This window comes from Felis catus, chromosome F1, assembly GCF_018350175.1.
Source record: "Felis catus isolate Fca126 chromosome F1, F.catus_Fca126_mat1.0, whole genome shotgun sequence".
NCBI lineage: Eukaryota > Metazoa > Chordata > Mammalia > Carnivora > Felidae > Felis > Felis catus.
This window is the reverse complement of record NC_058384.1, coordinates 4,429,369-4,445,376: the sequence shown is the minus strand read 5'-3', so window position 1 is coordinate 4,445,376 and position 16,008 is coordinate 4,429,369. Positions and strand designations below refer to the sequence as shown.

Here is a 16,008-nt window from a genome sequence, read left to right as displayed (position 1 = left end):
GCTTCGAGCCACCCTCTCGCTGCCTAGGTCCTGGGGGTGTGATAGATCCTATGGTCCCCATGGCAGCCTTGTCCTGCCCGCCCTCCCCCTAAGTCCAGGAGGAGCCCCCGGCAGAGTTGTTGAGGCACCACCAGAGCAGACAGCGGGGTGGGGGTGGAGTATGGTTTTTCAGTTTGGGTTTGGGAGAGAAAATCGATTTCCAAGTATTCACGCCCGTTGTACTCATGCAGCCTGGAGCTGAAAACTGGATTCCCACCGGGAGGCACGCTGCCCCGCCGACCGCAGAGCCCGGGTGTTTCACGCCTCTGAGTGCATCCCTAAGTTCGGACTCTGGCAGGAAGGGGACAGCACACAGTGCACTGTTTTGTCCTCCTGGAAGCCTCAGATGCTACCCAGAGAGTTCCCAGATGTCCCAAGTCAGGCCACAAAATGTACTGAGTTCTTGTCGTTTGAGGAGCGGTAGCTTATTGGGTGTTAATGGGGAAATACCGAAAGTTCTCAGAAGCCTGGCCCCCTCCGAGGACTTGAGAGTCATGTGGCAGACGAGACACAGCGGGCTGAAGAGCATCCATTGTAACACGCTGACGAGGGGCCTTTGACGCTGTACATTGTATCTGCCCAGAGACAAAGAAAGGGCTGGTTTTGAAGAGAAGGGGACGTGGCTCAAGAACAAGGAGGGAGGTTGGGAGAGAGAGTCGATGTAGATCACCAGGCCCCTGCTTCTGTGAGAAATGCAACGTTTCCCAAGGTCATTTTCTTGAAATGGTATGTCATCTTTTTCCCACTAACAAGCTTGGTCCAATTCTATGCTGTGTGTGTGTGTGTGTGTGTGTGTGTGTGTGTGTGTGTGTGTGTGTGTGAAGGAAGGATCCAGTTAGCGGAGGGCCAGTGGAAAGTCTAAATGCCTTGTCCAGCAGCCCAGAAGGGCAGATCAGGAAGGCCACGAGGTCCATGAAAACGCCCTGGGCTGTGCTCTCGTCCCAGCGTGTTGCTGCCTGGCCTGCGGAGGCGGCCGCTGGAACGGGCTGCAAGTCAGCAGAAGGGTGGTTTGCGGGTGGTGTAGGTGAGGCTCGAGCTTGCGAGAGGCAGAGGCACCGGACAGTTTCGAGCGGCCCAGGAACTCCTTTACGGCCTGACCCGTCCGTAGCGCCCCGGCCGTGGGACCGGAGCCCCGGGGCGGCGGGCTCTCCCCGCCGTTGCTCACGGTCCACTCACTGCACGTGTCCCGTCTTGTGTCCGCCAGGCCGAGGTGTGTGCTGCAACCGTGGCGGAGGTGATCCAGTCTGTGGTCAACGGGGCGGACGGCTGCGTCTTCTGCTTCGGCCACGCCAAGCTGGGTCAGTGAGAGCCGTGCTTGTCTCTGCTGTTTGTGTTCCGAATCACACAGCCCGTGCTCCAGCGCGGGTCCCGGGGTCTGCGTCGGCAGATGGAAGGCGGTCGCCTGGACTGAAGAGTCTCCAGTAACGGTTCCTGCTGCAAAAATGCAATGCCCGTCCCGAGTGGAGACCCAGTCACCTAGGAAACGGGGTGGGGTTCTTCCCACTTGGCCCAGAGAGCCAGCAGGAGGAGGGACCCGCGCGGAGCAGGGGCTCTTGGGTTCGGGGCGGTGGATGGAGCCCTCCGGGGAAAGCCCAGAACCGTGTCAGGACCTATCTGGGGAGCACCTGACAGCCGACCTTGCCTCCCAGCCTCTGGCCTGTGCCGGAGCGAGAAAGGACAAGGGGGTCAGGGGGCCAGGGGAGCACCCGGCCAGGGGGTTGGATGATTGGACCCCCTTAGGGTGCTCCTGGCCTGTGTCCCTCGGCTCGGCAGGCCTCACTTTCCAAGTCAGTAATTTGGGGTGCTCCCAAAGCACCCCTTTGCAGGGAGGGAGGCCGGTTCTAGGCCGGGACAGAAAACTCATTTCACCTCACTTCTGTCCTCTTGATCTCTGATCAAAGCAGCAACCCAGAGCTTAATAGAATTTGCTCATGCTATAAAAAGAGACACAGCATTGAACTTGAGGAAGGATATAAAGTGTAAGTATGTGCAGTTAATCTGTGGGGTGGTGATAAAAAGGGCCGTCATAGCGTTGAAAGATGTCTGCCTTCCCACCGCGTGTGAGACAGTGCAGCGACCGGATGGTGTGGGATCCTCCTCGAGGGGAGCCGTGACTTCATCCTGTCTGGGCGCTCACGTTCTTTATTACAGCCATTTAGCGCGTAGTACCGGGAAAGGCTTACCGCTTCCCTTGCCTCTTCCTCTCCTTCCTTCCCTCCCCCCACCTCCCCTGTGGAGGGGGACACTCAAGCCGTGTTCCTGCCTTGCCTCGCCCCCCCCCCAGGGAAATCCTACACCATGATCGGAAAGGACGACTCCATGCAGAACCTTGGCATCATCCCCTGTGCTATCTCCTGGCTCTTCAAGCTGATAAACGAACGCAAGGAAAAGACGGGAGCCCGCTTCTCGGTGCGGATCTCAGCCGTGGAAGTGTGGGGCAAAGAGGAGAACCTGAAGGACCTGCTGTCTGAGGTGGCCACGGGCAGCCTGCAGGACGGCCAGTCCCCGGGCGTGTACCTGTGCGAGGACCCCATCTGCGGCACGCAGGTGATTGGCTCTGGCGCTCAGTGGGGGGGAGGGGGAGGGGTCCAGAGTGGCTCCTCGCTGGGGAGGCTCCCCTGTGACCCACTCCACACGTACACGGGGGAGGCTCGTGAATGTTTACCTACAGGTGGACGGGGACTTTACGGCCTGCAGCTGGCTAAATATTTGTACCTTGGATCTAACTGACGGTGAGCAGCAACCACAATTATCGGAGCCCTCGGGGGCAAGTTGAATTCACTTTCTTTACGCCCCCTCTCAAGAAAAAAAAAAAGAAAGTACGGTCTTTCTTTTGTGTACCAACAAGCCGAAATACTTACTGCTCTGCACAAATAGCTCCAGCCATTACTGGCGCTGTTTACGGCTCTATAAACTGTGTTTCTGGCACTGGTTTACAGCTGGGTTAGTAGTGCCGTAGGAAACGCTAATAACCACTTTCTAATTAGAACCATGAAATAATTGCTGGAACCGTGGAAGCCAAGAGAGGCTCCAGTCCACCTTCGCGGGAGGTGGTGCCTGTTCTGTGCGTCTCACGCTTGCCGGCTGACAGCAGGTGGAGTGCGTCTGGTTCATATCCAGAAGAATCTGCCCTTCCAATCTCCAGAAGGCTTTATTTCCTAGTTTTTTTCTGATCAGTGTTCATTTTGATGAGTGCCTGCCTCATCCCCGGTGGGATTGTTTTCTCGGGCGAGGTTCCCTCCAAGTTGCACCCATCTGTTCACACCTGGCCGTGTTCTCCCCCGGCTCAAAGCACCTCAGATCCTTCCATTTCTGTTATGAATCCCCCATTGCAAACCTCCTCATGATTTGTGAGGTCCTACATGACCCCTGCCTACCTTTCCAGCATCATCTCTTGCCACGCCTCTTTTTTTTAATTTTTAAAAATGTTTTATTATGTATTTCTGAGAGAGAGAGAGAGAGAGAGAGAGAGAGAGAGAGAGGGAGTGTGTGTGTGTGTGTGTGTGTGTGTGTGTGTGTGTGCAGGTGGGGGAGGGGCAGAGAGAGAGGGAGACACAGAATCTGAAGCAGGCTCCAGGCTCCCAGCTGTCAGCACAGAGCCCAATGCCGGGCTCGAACCCACGAACCGTGAGATCATGACCTGAGCCGAAGTCGGACGCTCAACCGACTGAGCCACCCAGGCGCCCCTCTTACCACTCCTCTTAAGTTACATTCAGGTCCCTTAAAAAAGGCAGCGCCCCTCAAACTTCACTGTGCGTATGAATCACAGGGGATCTTGTGAAAATGTAGGTTCTGGTTGAATCCGTCTGGGATGGGGCCCCTGCTTGTGAATTGGTAACGAGCTTCCCAGTGATTGAGCACACTTTCAGTTGGAGGGCACTCAGACACCAGCCATCGTCCCTCTCCCCTCTGCACAGCCTCCCCTCTGGCTCTTCATCTGACAAAGTCCCTATCCTTCAGATGTCACTTCTTCCAGGAAGCCCTCTTAGATGGCTCTCCTTGGTCATCTGTGACTGCCCAGTTAGTTCTCCCACTAAGGGTGGGTACCATGTCTGACTACGATTGGCTGTTGGTAGTTTAAAAAAAATTTTTTTTTTACGTTTATTTATCTTTGAGACAGAGAGAGACAGAGCATGAACAGGGGAGGGGCTGAGAGAGGGGGGGGACACAGAATGGGAAGCAGGCTCCAGGCTCTGAGCCATCAGCCCAGAGCCTGATGTGGGGCTCGAACTCTCGGACCGCGAGATCGTGACCTGAGCTGAAGTCGGACGCTTAACCGACTGAGCCACCCAGGCGCCCCTACCGTTGGTAGTTTTAATAGAGGCATCAGATACCACTTGGATGTGGAATCTAATCAGAATCCAAACCGCTTGGTCATTCAAAGCCTAATCCAGCGGTCCTCAAACTGTAGTCTTTCTCAGTCACCTGGAGGACTTGTGAACACAGGGTGCCGGGCTCCCCCTCTAGAATTTCCGATTCAGTAGGCCTGGGATAGATTCCCCAAAACATGCATTTCTAGCAAGTTCCCACATGACGCCGATGCTGCTGGTCCAGAGACCACACTTCACTTTGAGAACCACTCTTCTGAAGCATCACAGCACCTGTGACAGAAATCAGAGTCACTTCGCCTGCTGTTGCCTCTCCAAGAATTACCTGGATGCTCAAATATGCTGTGGCCTCTGTTCCCTTTTGTAATAACTCTGCCCGTGAAGCCCCCACTTGGGTGAAGGACCCGGTTAACTGAGGGCTAAGAAGAGATCAACAGCCTCTTCATTTTAACTCTTCGTGTCGAAAAATCTCAAAAAACCCTTTACCTTTTTTTCCTGCCATAATCATTCAAACGGTGACCTCAAACACCCCAGAGTCTCTCTTTGAAGTTCGGGGATTTTGAAGGTCCCAGGTGCCAAGATCAGCCCTCAGAGTTCGGAATTACAAATGCAGTCAGAGTCGGGATAGGAAAGTGTCAGAATGTGTACCAACCCCAAGGCACATACCGCAAACCATTTCTTTGAATTAACGAGATGTTTCCTTTTCTCCGCCCCCCCCCCCCCCCGCCAAAAAGGGATGCTAGTCAAATTCTGATACTATCGTTCTCATTAAGGTTTACTCTGATTTCCAAGGGATCTCATAGGATTAGGACACGTGGCCCATGATGCTTTCTTAGTTAATAAGTACCATGAGCATGAATTTAGGGATTAAAGATAAATTAAACAGTAGAGATGAGACAGTCAAGTATGTTGGGTGTTTTCATGCATCTTTTTTTTTAATTTTTTTAGTGTTTATTTTCTTATTTTTGAGAGACCGAGTGTGAGGGGGTGAGGGGCAGAGAGAGAGAGAAGGAGACACAGAATCCGAGGCAGGCTTTACCGGGCTCTGAGCTGTCATCACAGAGCCCGACGCGGGGCTCAAACCCACAGACCGTGAGATCGTGACCTGAGCCGAAGTTGGACGCTTAACTGACTGAGCCACCCAGGGGCCCCCAAACGTTCTAATCTTAGAGATCAGGATGCAAAGATCCTGAGATCACGTCCCTCGTGTGTTCTTGGGTGGGTGGGTAGCTGAGGCGGGGGCAGGGCGGGGCGGGGGGGAGTTTACTATCCTCTGCAGAGATCAGGCTGGGCCCCCTGCTCCCTGCCGTTCACTCGGATACGACCATTTGCTATTCACACCTGCTATTACTTAAATTGTGAACCTGCGTTCCGTGCCATACGTGGGCTCATTACGGACTTCCCGAAATGGATTGGTTGGGAATTGCAGGTGAGTACAGGCCGTTGTTCCGGAAGGACCCTCGGCCTTCGAGAGGCACGCGGCTTTTCCGCAGAACAGAGAGCCAGGTGTGGGCGGCACGCCGGCCCTCCTCCGGCTGGGGCCTCAGCTCTCGGCTTGTGTCTTTCAGCTGCAGAACCAGAGTGAGCTGCGGGCACCCACGGCGGAGAAGGCCGCCTTCTTCCTGGACGCTGCCATCGCCTCCCGCCGCGGCAGCCAGCAGGACTGTGACGAAGAAGGCCACCGCAACTCGCACATGCTCTTCACGCTGCACATCTACCAGTACCGCATGGAGAAGAGCGGGAAAGGGGGAAGTAAGTGGCCCCATCTCCACCCGGCAAGGGACCCGCCGTCGAGGGCCACCGTGACCCTTTTTGTTTCTAAAGTGGGCGACGCGCCCAACGTGGGGCTCGGACGCACACCCCTGAGACTGAGAGCCGCGTGCTCTGCCAACTGAGCCAGCCGGGCGCCCCCTGACCCTTTTTTCTTAAGCGGGGTACGATTCCACCGGTATGGGGTTTGCTCACCTGGAGCTCCAGACAAACGTCGAGTCTGGACTGCGGTTCACTTTTGAGCTGTCCGGGGGCGAAGGTCGTTTACAAATGTGACTACTGCCAGGGGAAGGTGAGCGAGAACTTGAAGCGGAAAAACAGCCGTTTCGTACTATCTTTTTGTTCGCAACCTGTACAGGTGCTTTTCATGAAAGCCCGATATTTATGCGCCAGGCACCCTGATGATATGTTATTAATCATTAGCTTGAGTCCCCTCTGTGGAGCTGGAAGAAACAAAGGCGTGCTTTTAAAATAATCTAGAAACCAGACTTTTTTTTTTTTTATTTTTTTAAATTTTTTTTCAACTTTTTTTTAATTTATTTTTGGGACAGAGAGAGACAGAGCATGAACGGGGGAGGGGCAGAGAGAGAGAGGGAGACACAGAATCGGAAACAGGCTCCAGGCTCCGAGCCGTCAGCCCAGAGCCCGACGCGGGGCTCGAACTCACGGACCGCGAGATCGTGACCTGGCTGAAGTCGGACGCCCGACCGACCGCGCCACCCAGGCGCCCCTACGATTACTCCCGTATAAAAAATTTTTTTTTCAACGTTTATTTATTTTTTTGGGACAGAGAGAGACAGAGCATGAACGGGGGAGGGGCAGAGAGAGAGAGGGAGACACAGAATCGGAAACAGGCTCCAGGCTCCGAGCCGTCAGCCCAGAGCCCGACGCGGGGCTCGAACTCCCGGACCGCGAGATCGTGACCTGGCTGAAGTCGGACGCTCAACCGACTGCGCCACCCAGGCGCCCCTACGATTACTCCCGTTTAAAAATTTTTTTTTTCAACGTTTATTTATTTTTGGGGGGACAGAGAGAGACAGAGCATGAACGGGGGAGGGGCAGAGAGAGAGGGAGACACGGAATCGGAAACAAGCTCCAGGCTCTGAGCCATCAGCCCAGAGCCCGACGCGGGCTCGAACTCCCGGACCGCGAGATCGTGACCTGGCTGAAGTCGGACGCCCGACCGACTGCGCCACCCAGGCGCCCCTACGATTACTCCCGTTTAAAAATTTTTTTTTTCAACGTTTATTTATTTTTGGGGGGACAGAGAGAGACAGAGCATGAACGGGGGAGGGGCAGAGAGAGAGGGAGACACAGAATCGGAAACAGGCTCCAGGCTCCGAGCCGTCAGCCCAGAGCCAGACGCGGGGCTCGAACTCCCGGACCGCGAGATCGTGACCTGGCTGAAGTCGGACGCCCGACCGACCGCGCCACCCGGGCGCCCCGAAACCAGACTTTTTTAGAACGAACCAGATTCTGGCTGCCTCCGTCCCTTGGGTGATGCCGGTCAGTGACGTTCTTCTAAGCCTGGGGCCCAGGCCCTGCCCTGTGGGGAGCGTCACTGCCAGGAGCCCAGTCCCCTCTGGGGACTACATATTCGAAGCCAGCACTGACCTTGGTGCCGCGTTCTCCCCTTTGCCTGCCAGGTCGTGCATGCTCCACACACTGGGGAGTATCTCAGACGGGCTCTTGGACCGTGGGCCCCGGGGTCCGTGGACCTCACTGCACTTTGCAAGGCAGTGTGAGCCACTAGGCTGGCCGAGCAGCAGCTTCAAAGCCTCTCCATGGCCACGTCTGAGGGCTTTCGAAGCGCGGGCAGCTGGTCCCCCTGTGCCCTCTGAATGATTGCCCCAAGGACCTGGGTGCCCGGAAAACAAACAAGAGCCCCGAGTAGGAGATGAACCCCAGTGCGTGGAAACTGTGAAGCTAATCGACTAACACAGAGACCATCAACAAACCTGATTCTCGGTGGAGCCTGGAGTTAAGGCATCCAACTGGGATCCGTGGAAGGGCTTCCCGAGTCCTCCACAAGTCTTCTTGCCCAAGACATGGAAACCAGTAGCCTGGAGATGGGTCTTGAGGACTTCTCTCCCCGCCCCCAGTGGAAGCTCTATCATTCCCTAATCTCCACGCTTCTGCTGGCTCAGTCTTCTGCCATGGCTGTTCCTCCTTAATTGTTGTTAATTTTTTTAGCGTTTATTTACTTATTTTGAGAGAGATAGAGGGTGTGTGTGTGCACACGTGAGGGGGGAAGGGGCAGAGAGAGAGGGAGAGAGAGAATCCCAGGCAGGCTCCCTGCTGTCAGCACAGAGCCCGATGCGGGGCTCAGTCCCACGAACTGTGAGATCATGACCTGAGCCGAAACCAAGAGTCGGACGCTCAACCGACTGAGCCGCCCGGGCGCCCCCAGCTGTTATTTTACTTCAGGTTTAAAGAAGTCTGATTTACATTCGGTAAAACTTGCCCCTCTTGTGTGTTGTTAGAGGCGTTTTGGCAAATCAGTACGGTTGCGTAAGCACACGACCGTCAGAGACAGAACAAAGCCGCCAGCACAGAAAGCTCTCTCTTTGCCCTTTCTGGACAGTCCCTCCCCCCACCTCTCGCCCCTGACAACCACTGATCCGTGTTTCTCCTTTTAGTGTTGCCTTTACCCAGAACAGCACATAAATGGAATCACGTGATCCCCATGCGGCTTTTTGTGTCTGGCATCTTTGATTTAGCAGAACGCAGCTGAGATTCATCCGTGGTGCTGTATCACTCGTTTGCTTATATTTCTGGCTGCCCTCGCCTTTAGTTTCAGCTGAGCCTGGAGACTTGCCCCTGCCCCTCCTCCTGCCCCCTGGCCTGAGATCTCACCATCCACCCCGTCCTGGGGTTGTGGTTCCACGAGGCAGCAAGGCTCTGTCAGCCCCGGCTGCTCGCTGTGCTGGCTCCTGCCTGGGAGTCTGGAGACACTGGCCCCACGTGCTGGGCACTGGGTGCCCCTGGAGACAGACCAGCAGCAGCCCCAGTCTCTCCGGAAACCAGCCAGGGTCATAAGGGGGTGGGGGTGGGGACTGATTCTCAGCGAAGGGCTCGTGACATGGCCAGCACTTCCATTTAGAAAAATTTCTCAAAGAAGGAAACAAGGGATTAGGAGAGGGATGAGAAGATCCAGACCTTTAAAATTCATAACAGAAGTTTATCCCCCTAACAGTCTTGGGGGGGGGGGGCTGGCTTTTAAATCCTGCCCTCACTGTTTTTCCCGGATTGTGTCGAAGCAACACGAACGTGGGAGTCTGAGAAATGTTTTGTTTTTTAAGCTTTCTTTTTTTTAAAGCTTTATTTCTTTTAAGCTGTTTTATTCTTGTAAGTCAATAATAACGGAAATAATCAGAGCCCGCAGCGGATTCTTGCACCGTCGGCAGAGACTGACTCACAAAAGATCCGAATTTTCAGCCAAGTTGCTTCCAAATGGCGCTGCGCGGAAGGTCTCGGGAGGTGGGGTGGTCTCCTCCTTCTGGGTTTCGAAACCACGCTGAAAAGGGCGGTTTCCGGTTTTTCACTTTTGTGTGTGTGTGTGTGTGTGTGTGTGTGTGTGTGTGTGTGCGCGCGCGCGCGCGGGGTTCTGCCCTTAATTTGGAACCCGAAAGGGGGAAAGGATCTTGAAAATAAACCGTTAGTTAAGTTGCTTCAACTGTAAGAACTTAAAAGTGCAGCGTCACAGGAGCGTGGGCTGGGACGTTCCCTCGACCCACCGATGCTCCAGCGCTCAGCGCGTCCTGGGCACTTGCAGAATATTTAACATTCCCTTCACCTTCGTATTTATACATTGTGAAGGCACATTGCTCTTAAATAATACATCCAGGGTAGAGGAAAAGGCAACTGCCATTAATGGCTCCCCGGACTTCCTGGGGGGGGGGGGGGCTTTTTAATGTATCTGTAGGTGAGAAGGGGAGACGGTCCACGGACTGCCACCTACCTGCCACGACACCAGCTTCCTGGGAGCAGCGGAATCTGCGCCCGAACGCGCACAGCTTCCAGCCCGTGGCTCACTTGACTTGTGCGAATTTGTATCTGTTTAAAATATAATGAGAGATTTGAAGTGGTGTTTAAAAATGGAAGGTTTTGTTTACTTATCATAGATAAGTAATAATCCCTGTGGACCTGGCAGCCAGAACTCAATTAAAGGGAAGTTTATTAATTAGTTACCCTGCAGGGAAGCAAAGAGCAGAGCGTGAGGCTGTTAACTGGCCATCAGAGGCTCAGACGCCGCATTCAGAGAGGTCTCTGCGGCAGGAACTAGACACGCCATGCACATACATGCACCGGAATCTTACCTGTATGGATTGTATACGCACATGCATGTACACACGTATGCACGTGTAAGGAAGGGGACGAAAATGTTCTAGATGTGTCCAGTCACAATAGAAAATTCTACGCTGATGTATTCCTGTTTTGCACATAGCATTAGGTTAAGCTTAAATATTTCCCTGTCTCATTTCTATTAATTAATTTATTTTGAGAGAGAGCACGCGAGCAGGGGAGGGACAGAGAGAGAGGAGAAAGAGAATCCCAAGCAGCATCGGCACTGTCAGTGTAGGGCTCCAACTCACAAACTGTGACCTCGTGACCTGAGCTCAAACCAAGAGTCGGAGGCTTAACCCACTGGGCCACCCAGGTGCCCCAAATATTCCCGTTTGAAAGGGTTTTTGGAACGCTTATGGGGCTGATTCCCCATGTGTCCTGGAGCCTTCCCCTGCTTTGCCAAGCTGATGTGAGGGGCGGGGGGGGGGGGGGGAGAGGCTGAGAACCCCCGTGGGAATTCCTATGTTAGGAAGGAGACCCTAAGGCCCTGATGATTGAGAGCTGTCCCCGAAAAAGATGGGTCTATCAGGAGTCTGTCCACTATGTGTTTAAATCAAATGGAGCGTGTGCTGTATTTTCGAAAAATCAATGCATGTCTCTGTTACCTAGCTTAGCTATCTTTCTGGAAGAGAAGGGCCATCCAGTTATCTTTCACATAAGCAGATGGCATGAGTTCAGAGAAGTCCGCTCATGCAGCACAGGCCGGAGATGGTCCGTTGAGAAAGTCAAAAAGGAGAAACCCGTCAAATGACACATTCTCGTCATGAACCTTTTTCTTTTTTTTTGCATGTAACAATCTCCAAAAAAACACCTCCTATGAACCTTTTATTTCCACTTAAAACATACACATGTGTATTTATTCATTGATGTTCTGATACAGGGCCACGGCTTTCTCTTTGAGATGAATTTTCAGCCAAAGTCCTGGCTTTCATAAAGCATGCCCACGTTAATGGTCTGGTTTTTACGTTAAGTTTCTTCTAACTGATCCAAGAACTGAAAATACACTTGTGCGGCCTGCTGGTGTTAGACCTTTTCTAGATTCTTAAGTTTTTCCCCACTCTGTAATTTCTCATTTCCACCGAATTCGGCATCTCTTTAGAAAAAAACCTCATTTTTATCACATCTTCCCAAAGCATTGAGTTCAGTTTTTAAAGAAACACTAGTTCCCTTTACACAGTCATATTTTATTGGTTTGCATAAGATAGGATTACATTTTTATCTACAGTAACACGTGGCATAATTAGGTCCGGGAGGGAGCCCAGCTGACCTGTTAAGTATACAGCTCATTTTCAGGGAGCACAGACCGACAAGAAAACAGCCCGCACTGGCCACGCACATCCCATGTGCCAAGGGCATCAGGCGATGTGCCTCATAGGTGATGGCCGGGAGGCCAGGCAGCCCTTCCCAAACTTCACTGCACCTGAGAGTCACCTGGGGGACTTTGCAGTGAATCCCAGTGTCTGGGGCACACTCCAGGCCAGTGAAGTTAGGAAGCCTCCCGAGTGGGAGCCCAGGCATCTGTATCTTTTTAGGTTACTCCTCAGTGATTTTCCAAGGCGATTCTGACGTGCAGCAAAGTTTGGGAACCACTGAGTTAAAGACAAGTGAGTTCAGAGAGCATCTACATACTTTACGGTTAGCTCTGGCTTTTCCTCTTAGATTCAGCATTAATTTTCTAGGAGAGGTTGGGCAATTTATTCAACATCTGTGAACCCCGTTTCCCTCATCTACAAACCCGAGCCAATTCTTGCATTACGGGATTGTCGTAGGAATTCAGTGGTAGTAGGAGAGTCGCTCGATGAACGTGAGTTAGGAGAGTGGCCCAGAAATGGGGTGAAAGTAGCAATGCTTCCTGTGCGGAGACTACGGCACGTGGGTATGTTGGTTTGGCCAAGCTCTAGACTTAACGCATACACAGGAGAGTGTGAATGAAAGGTGACTCAAGGCAGACTGAGTTATGGTCCCTTCCCCCCTGCAGCTGTGACCCCAGAAATGTGACGAGTCGATGAGGAACCTGCTCCTTACCTGCTGGTAGCGTTCATTGATACGGAACTGCTTTCTCGCCAGCCATCTGTAGTCACGTACATGCTTGCCAATAGCAGATGGCCCGGGCCCGCTCACCTCGTACCCTTCCAGATTCAGCACCATGTGTGGAATCCACAATTCCGTGGCCCCCGGAATTTGAGTGGGTGTAGCGGACATTGTCTGAATGTGACTTCCATTTTGAGTCATGCAGGTGTAATTATAGGTATTTTATAAGGTTCTTCTTCAGCACGGTCTAAACTGTGCCTTTTGTTCTCTGTGCTCTATTTTACTACATGCACATTATGCATTTTATTCCATTACATCAAATGGACTATTAGAGTCTGAGAGTCCAAACTGGTCCGTCTTTGCCCTTTAATCTATGGCACACGTGGACCATCTGAGCTGCTCCAGTCTATATAATTAGGTTGCAAAACAGATGATAGTTTGCTTTAAAAATAACTGTTTTCCTCCTGTGCTGCCGTGACCCAATCTTGCCTGAATACAGTACATAGTACATCTTCCCTTGCCAGAGTTTTTACCGGGGACAGCGGAAGGTAAGGAAAATGGAGTGTCCTTTGTGTGAACATTCTTGGCCACAGACCTGCCCAAGTCACTGACGTGGCTGAATTGAAATGCTGCGCTTTCTGTAAACACTCATCACCTGCTTCTCTGAGTCCGAGATGTGGAAATTGAGGGTGAGGCACGGTAGAGGGCAGGTTGGGGTTAGGACCGTGGTTCCTTCAATGTTTTCAGCCTAAAGCACGATCAGCAGCTCGCCCTCCAGATCTGCACTCATGTAGGCTCTGCCTACAGATGTGTGGCCCCCCAGAGACGGGCCACATGCCCGTCACATGTCCACCAGGACCCACCCTGCAAGGTGGCCTGAGGCACCAGAGTCTGCTGCTGCCTGGGGAATGAGGGGAGGAAAAGGAGATGATCCAGAAGCTGGGGTGATGTGCCGAGGGAGAGGGGGCCGGGGCAAAAAGGGAGCCCGTCACTTCTACTATACTTCTACTGAGGCCAGCACGATGCAGGGCCCAGGTCTTGAAGGTGTGAATCCTGGCTGCACCGCTGACCGTACGATCGCGGCACGTTTCCTTTATTCAAAACATAACGAAACAGCTTTAATGAGATACGCTTGTAATACAGGAACAGGCACACACTTGGTCAGCTGCGTCATATGTATAGACCCAGGAAACCAGCAGTACAGTCAAGACAATGAACATATCCCTCACCCTCAAGAGGTTCCTTGGGACCCTTTGCAATCACCCCGTCCAGCGTCTCTCCTTCCGCCTCCCCACGCTCAGGCAACCACAGAGTGACTTCAGCTCTTACCCTTTGCCCTGCATTTCCTAGAGTTTTATACCCATGAAATCCTATCTCACAGTCTGCAGTCTCTTGAGCGGTGTCTTTCACGTAGCGTAATTGTTTTGAAACTCAGTCACTTTATCACATGTATGAGTAGTGCCTTTATTCTTTTTCCTAAGTAGCAGTCCATTGTCCGCATAGTCCCCTGCTGATGGCCATGAGTGCTGGTTCACGTTTGGGGCTACTACAGATCAAAGTACTGGGGACACTTTTGTGCAGATCTTGGTATGGGCACATGTGTCCTTTTCTTGTAGGGAAATCCCTAGAATGGAATGGCTGGACCATATGGTAGATGTACCTATCCTTTTTTTAAGGAGTTGCCGAAGTGTTTCCCGAAGTGATTGTACCATTTTATATCCCCACCAACTCCTCCAGATCCTCACCCACCCTTAGGGTGGTCAGTCTTTTTAATTTTAGCCTATTTATATAATAGGCATACAGTAGTATCTCACCTTTCTTAGTCTGCATTTCGCTAATGACCAGCGGTGCTTGGCATCTTTTCATGGGCCCATTTGGCACTCGTACATGTTCTTTGATGAAATGTCTTGTGCCCGCTTTGAAATCGTTTTTGTCTTATAATTAAGTTTTGAGAGTGTTTAATATGATCTGGATACAAGGCCTTTATCAGATACACATTTTTCAAATATTTTCTACCAGTCTGTGGCTTACTTTTTCATTCTCTTGACCATGTATTTGGAAGAGCAGAAATAGTTTTGGTGAATGAAGGTCCAGCTTCTCTGTGTGTTCTCTTATAAATCATGTTTTTGGTATTGTATCTAAGAAATCTTTGCCTAACCCAAGACCAGGAAGGTTTCATATTATGCTTTTTTCTAGAAGTTTTATAATTTTACATTTTGTGTTTAGGCCTTAGATTCATTTTTTTTAATAAAATTGTGCAATGTATGGATTAAAGGGTTTTTTTGCAAATATGTGCGTGTGTGTGTGTATGTACATACTCATAGAAGGCAGTATCTTCATTTTAATAAAAATGTTTCTGAAAAACCTGCTAACATCATACCGGTAAAAGACATGCATATATAAATATAAATATAAATATAAATATAAATATAAATATAAATATAAATATAAATATAAATGTGTGTGTGTATATATATATATATATATATATATATATATATATATATATCTCCCTCAAACATTAAAACATTTTTTAAGAAATAGAGTGGACATTCTTATCTTGTTCCTGATCTTAGAAGACATTTGATCTTTTACCATTAAGTATGATGTTAGCAGTAGATTTGCTCAGAAACTCTTTATCAAACTAAAGATACTGCCTTCTATTTATAATTTGCTCAGAACTGTTATCAGGGATGGATGTTGAATTTTGTTAAACGTTTTTCCTGCATCTACTGAGTGAATCATGTAGGGTTTTTTGTTTTTTTTTTAGTTTGTTAATATGGTGCAGTGTGTGTGTGTGTGTGTGTGTGTGTGTGTGTGTGTGTATAAATTTCCAGTACCATTTGTTATAAAAACTGCTTTTTCCCTACTAAATTACCTTTGTTAGAAATTATTTGTCCATATTTGTGTGGATCTGTTTTGGGACTCTCTACGTACTGTTCCATTGATCTGTTCATCTATCTTTATACCAATACCACAGTGTCTTGATTTATGGTGGCTTTATAATAAGTCTTGAAATCAGATACTGCACTATTAGCCTTCCAATTTTGTATTTATTCTTAAAAGTTGTTTTGGCCAGGGGCGCCTGGGTGGCTCAGTCAGTTAAGTGCCCAACTTTGGCTCAGGTCATGATCTCACCGCTTGTGAATTTGAGCCCCGCGTCAGGCTCTGTGCTGACAGCTCGGAGCCTGGAGCCTGCTTCCGATTCTGTGTCTCCCTCTCTCTCTTCCCCTCCCCTGTTCACACTCTGTCTCTTTATCTCTCTCAGAAACAAATAGACATTTAAAAAAAGTTGTTTGGCTATTCTAGGTCCTTTGCCTCTCCATATACATTTTAGAGTCAGCTCCTAAATTGACTCTGTAGAATCACCTTGTACCAAAAACGCCTGTTGGGATTTTGATTGGGATCACACTGAATCTATAGATCCATTTCTAGAGAATAACTTCTTAACAATACTGAGTCTTCTGATTCATGAACACAGCTTATTAGGTCT

The 16,008-nt window shown here is 50.7% G+C and overlaps 1 protein-coding gene across 4 annotated transcripts in view; it reads left to right on the top strand.

Annotated features, from left to right (window-relative positions):
* The window catches only part of KIF26B (kinesin family member 26B), a 477,608-nt gene that overhangs the window by 388,135 nt on the left and 73,465 nt on the right, over window positions 1–16,008 (top strand). For all 4 annotated transcript variants that reach the window (XM_023247495.2, XM_045048974.1, XM_045048975.1 and 1 more), the window contains 3 exons: window positions 1,244–1,337; window positions 2,324–2,586; window positions 5,936–6,119. In XM_023247495.2, coding sequence (XP_023103263.2) covers window positions 1,244–1,337; window positions 2,324–2,586; window positions 5,936–6,119 — 541 coding nt within the window. The remainder of the gene's footprint in view (window positions 1–1,243; window positions 1,338–2,323; window positions 2,587–5,935; window positions 6,120–16,008) is intronic.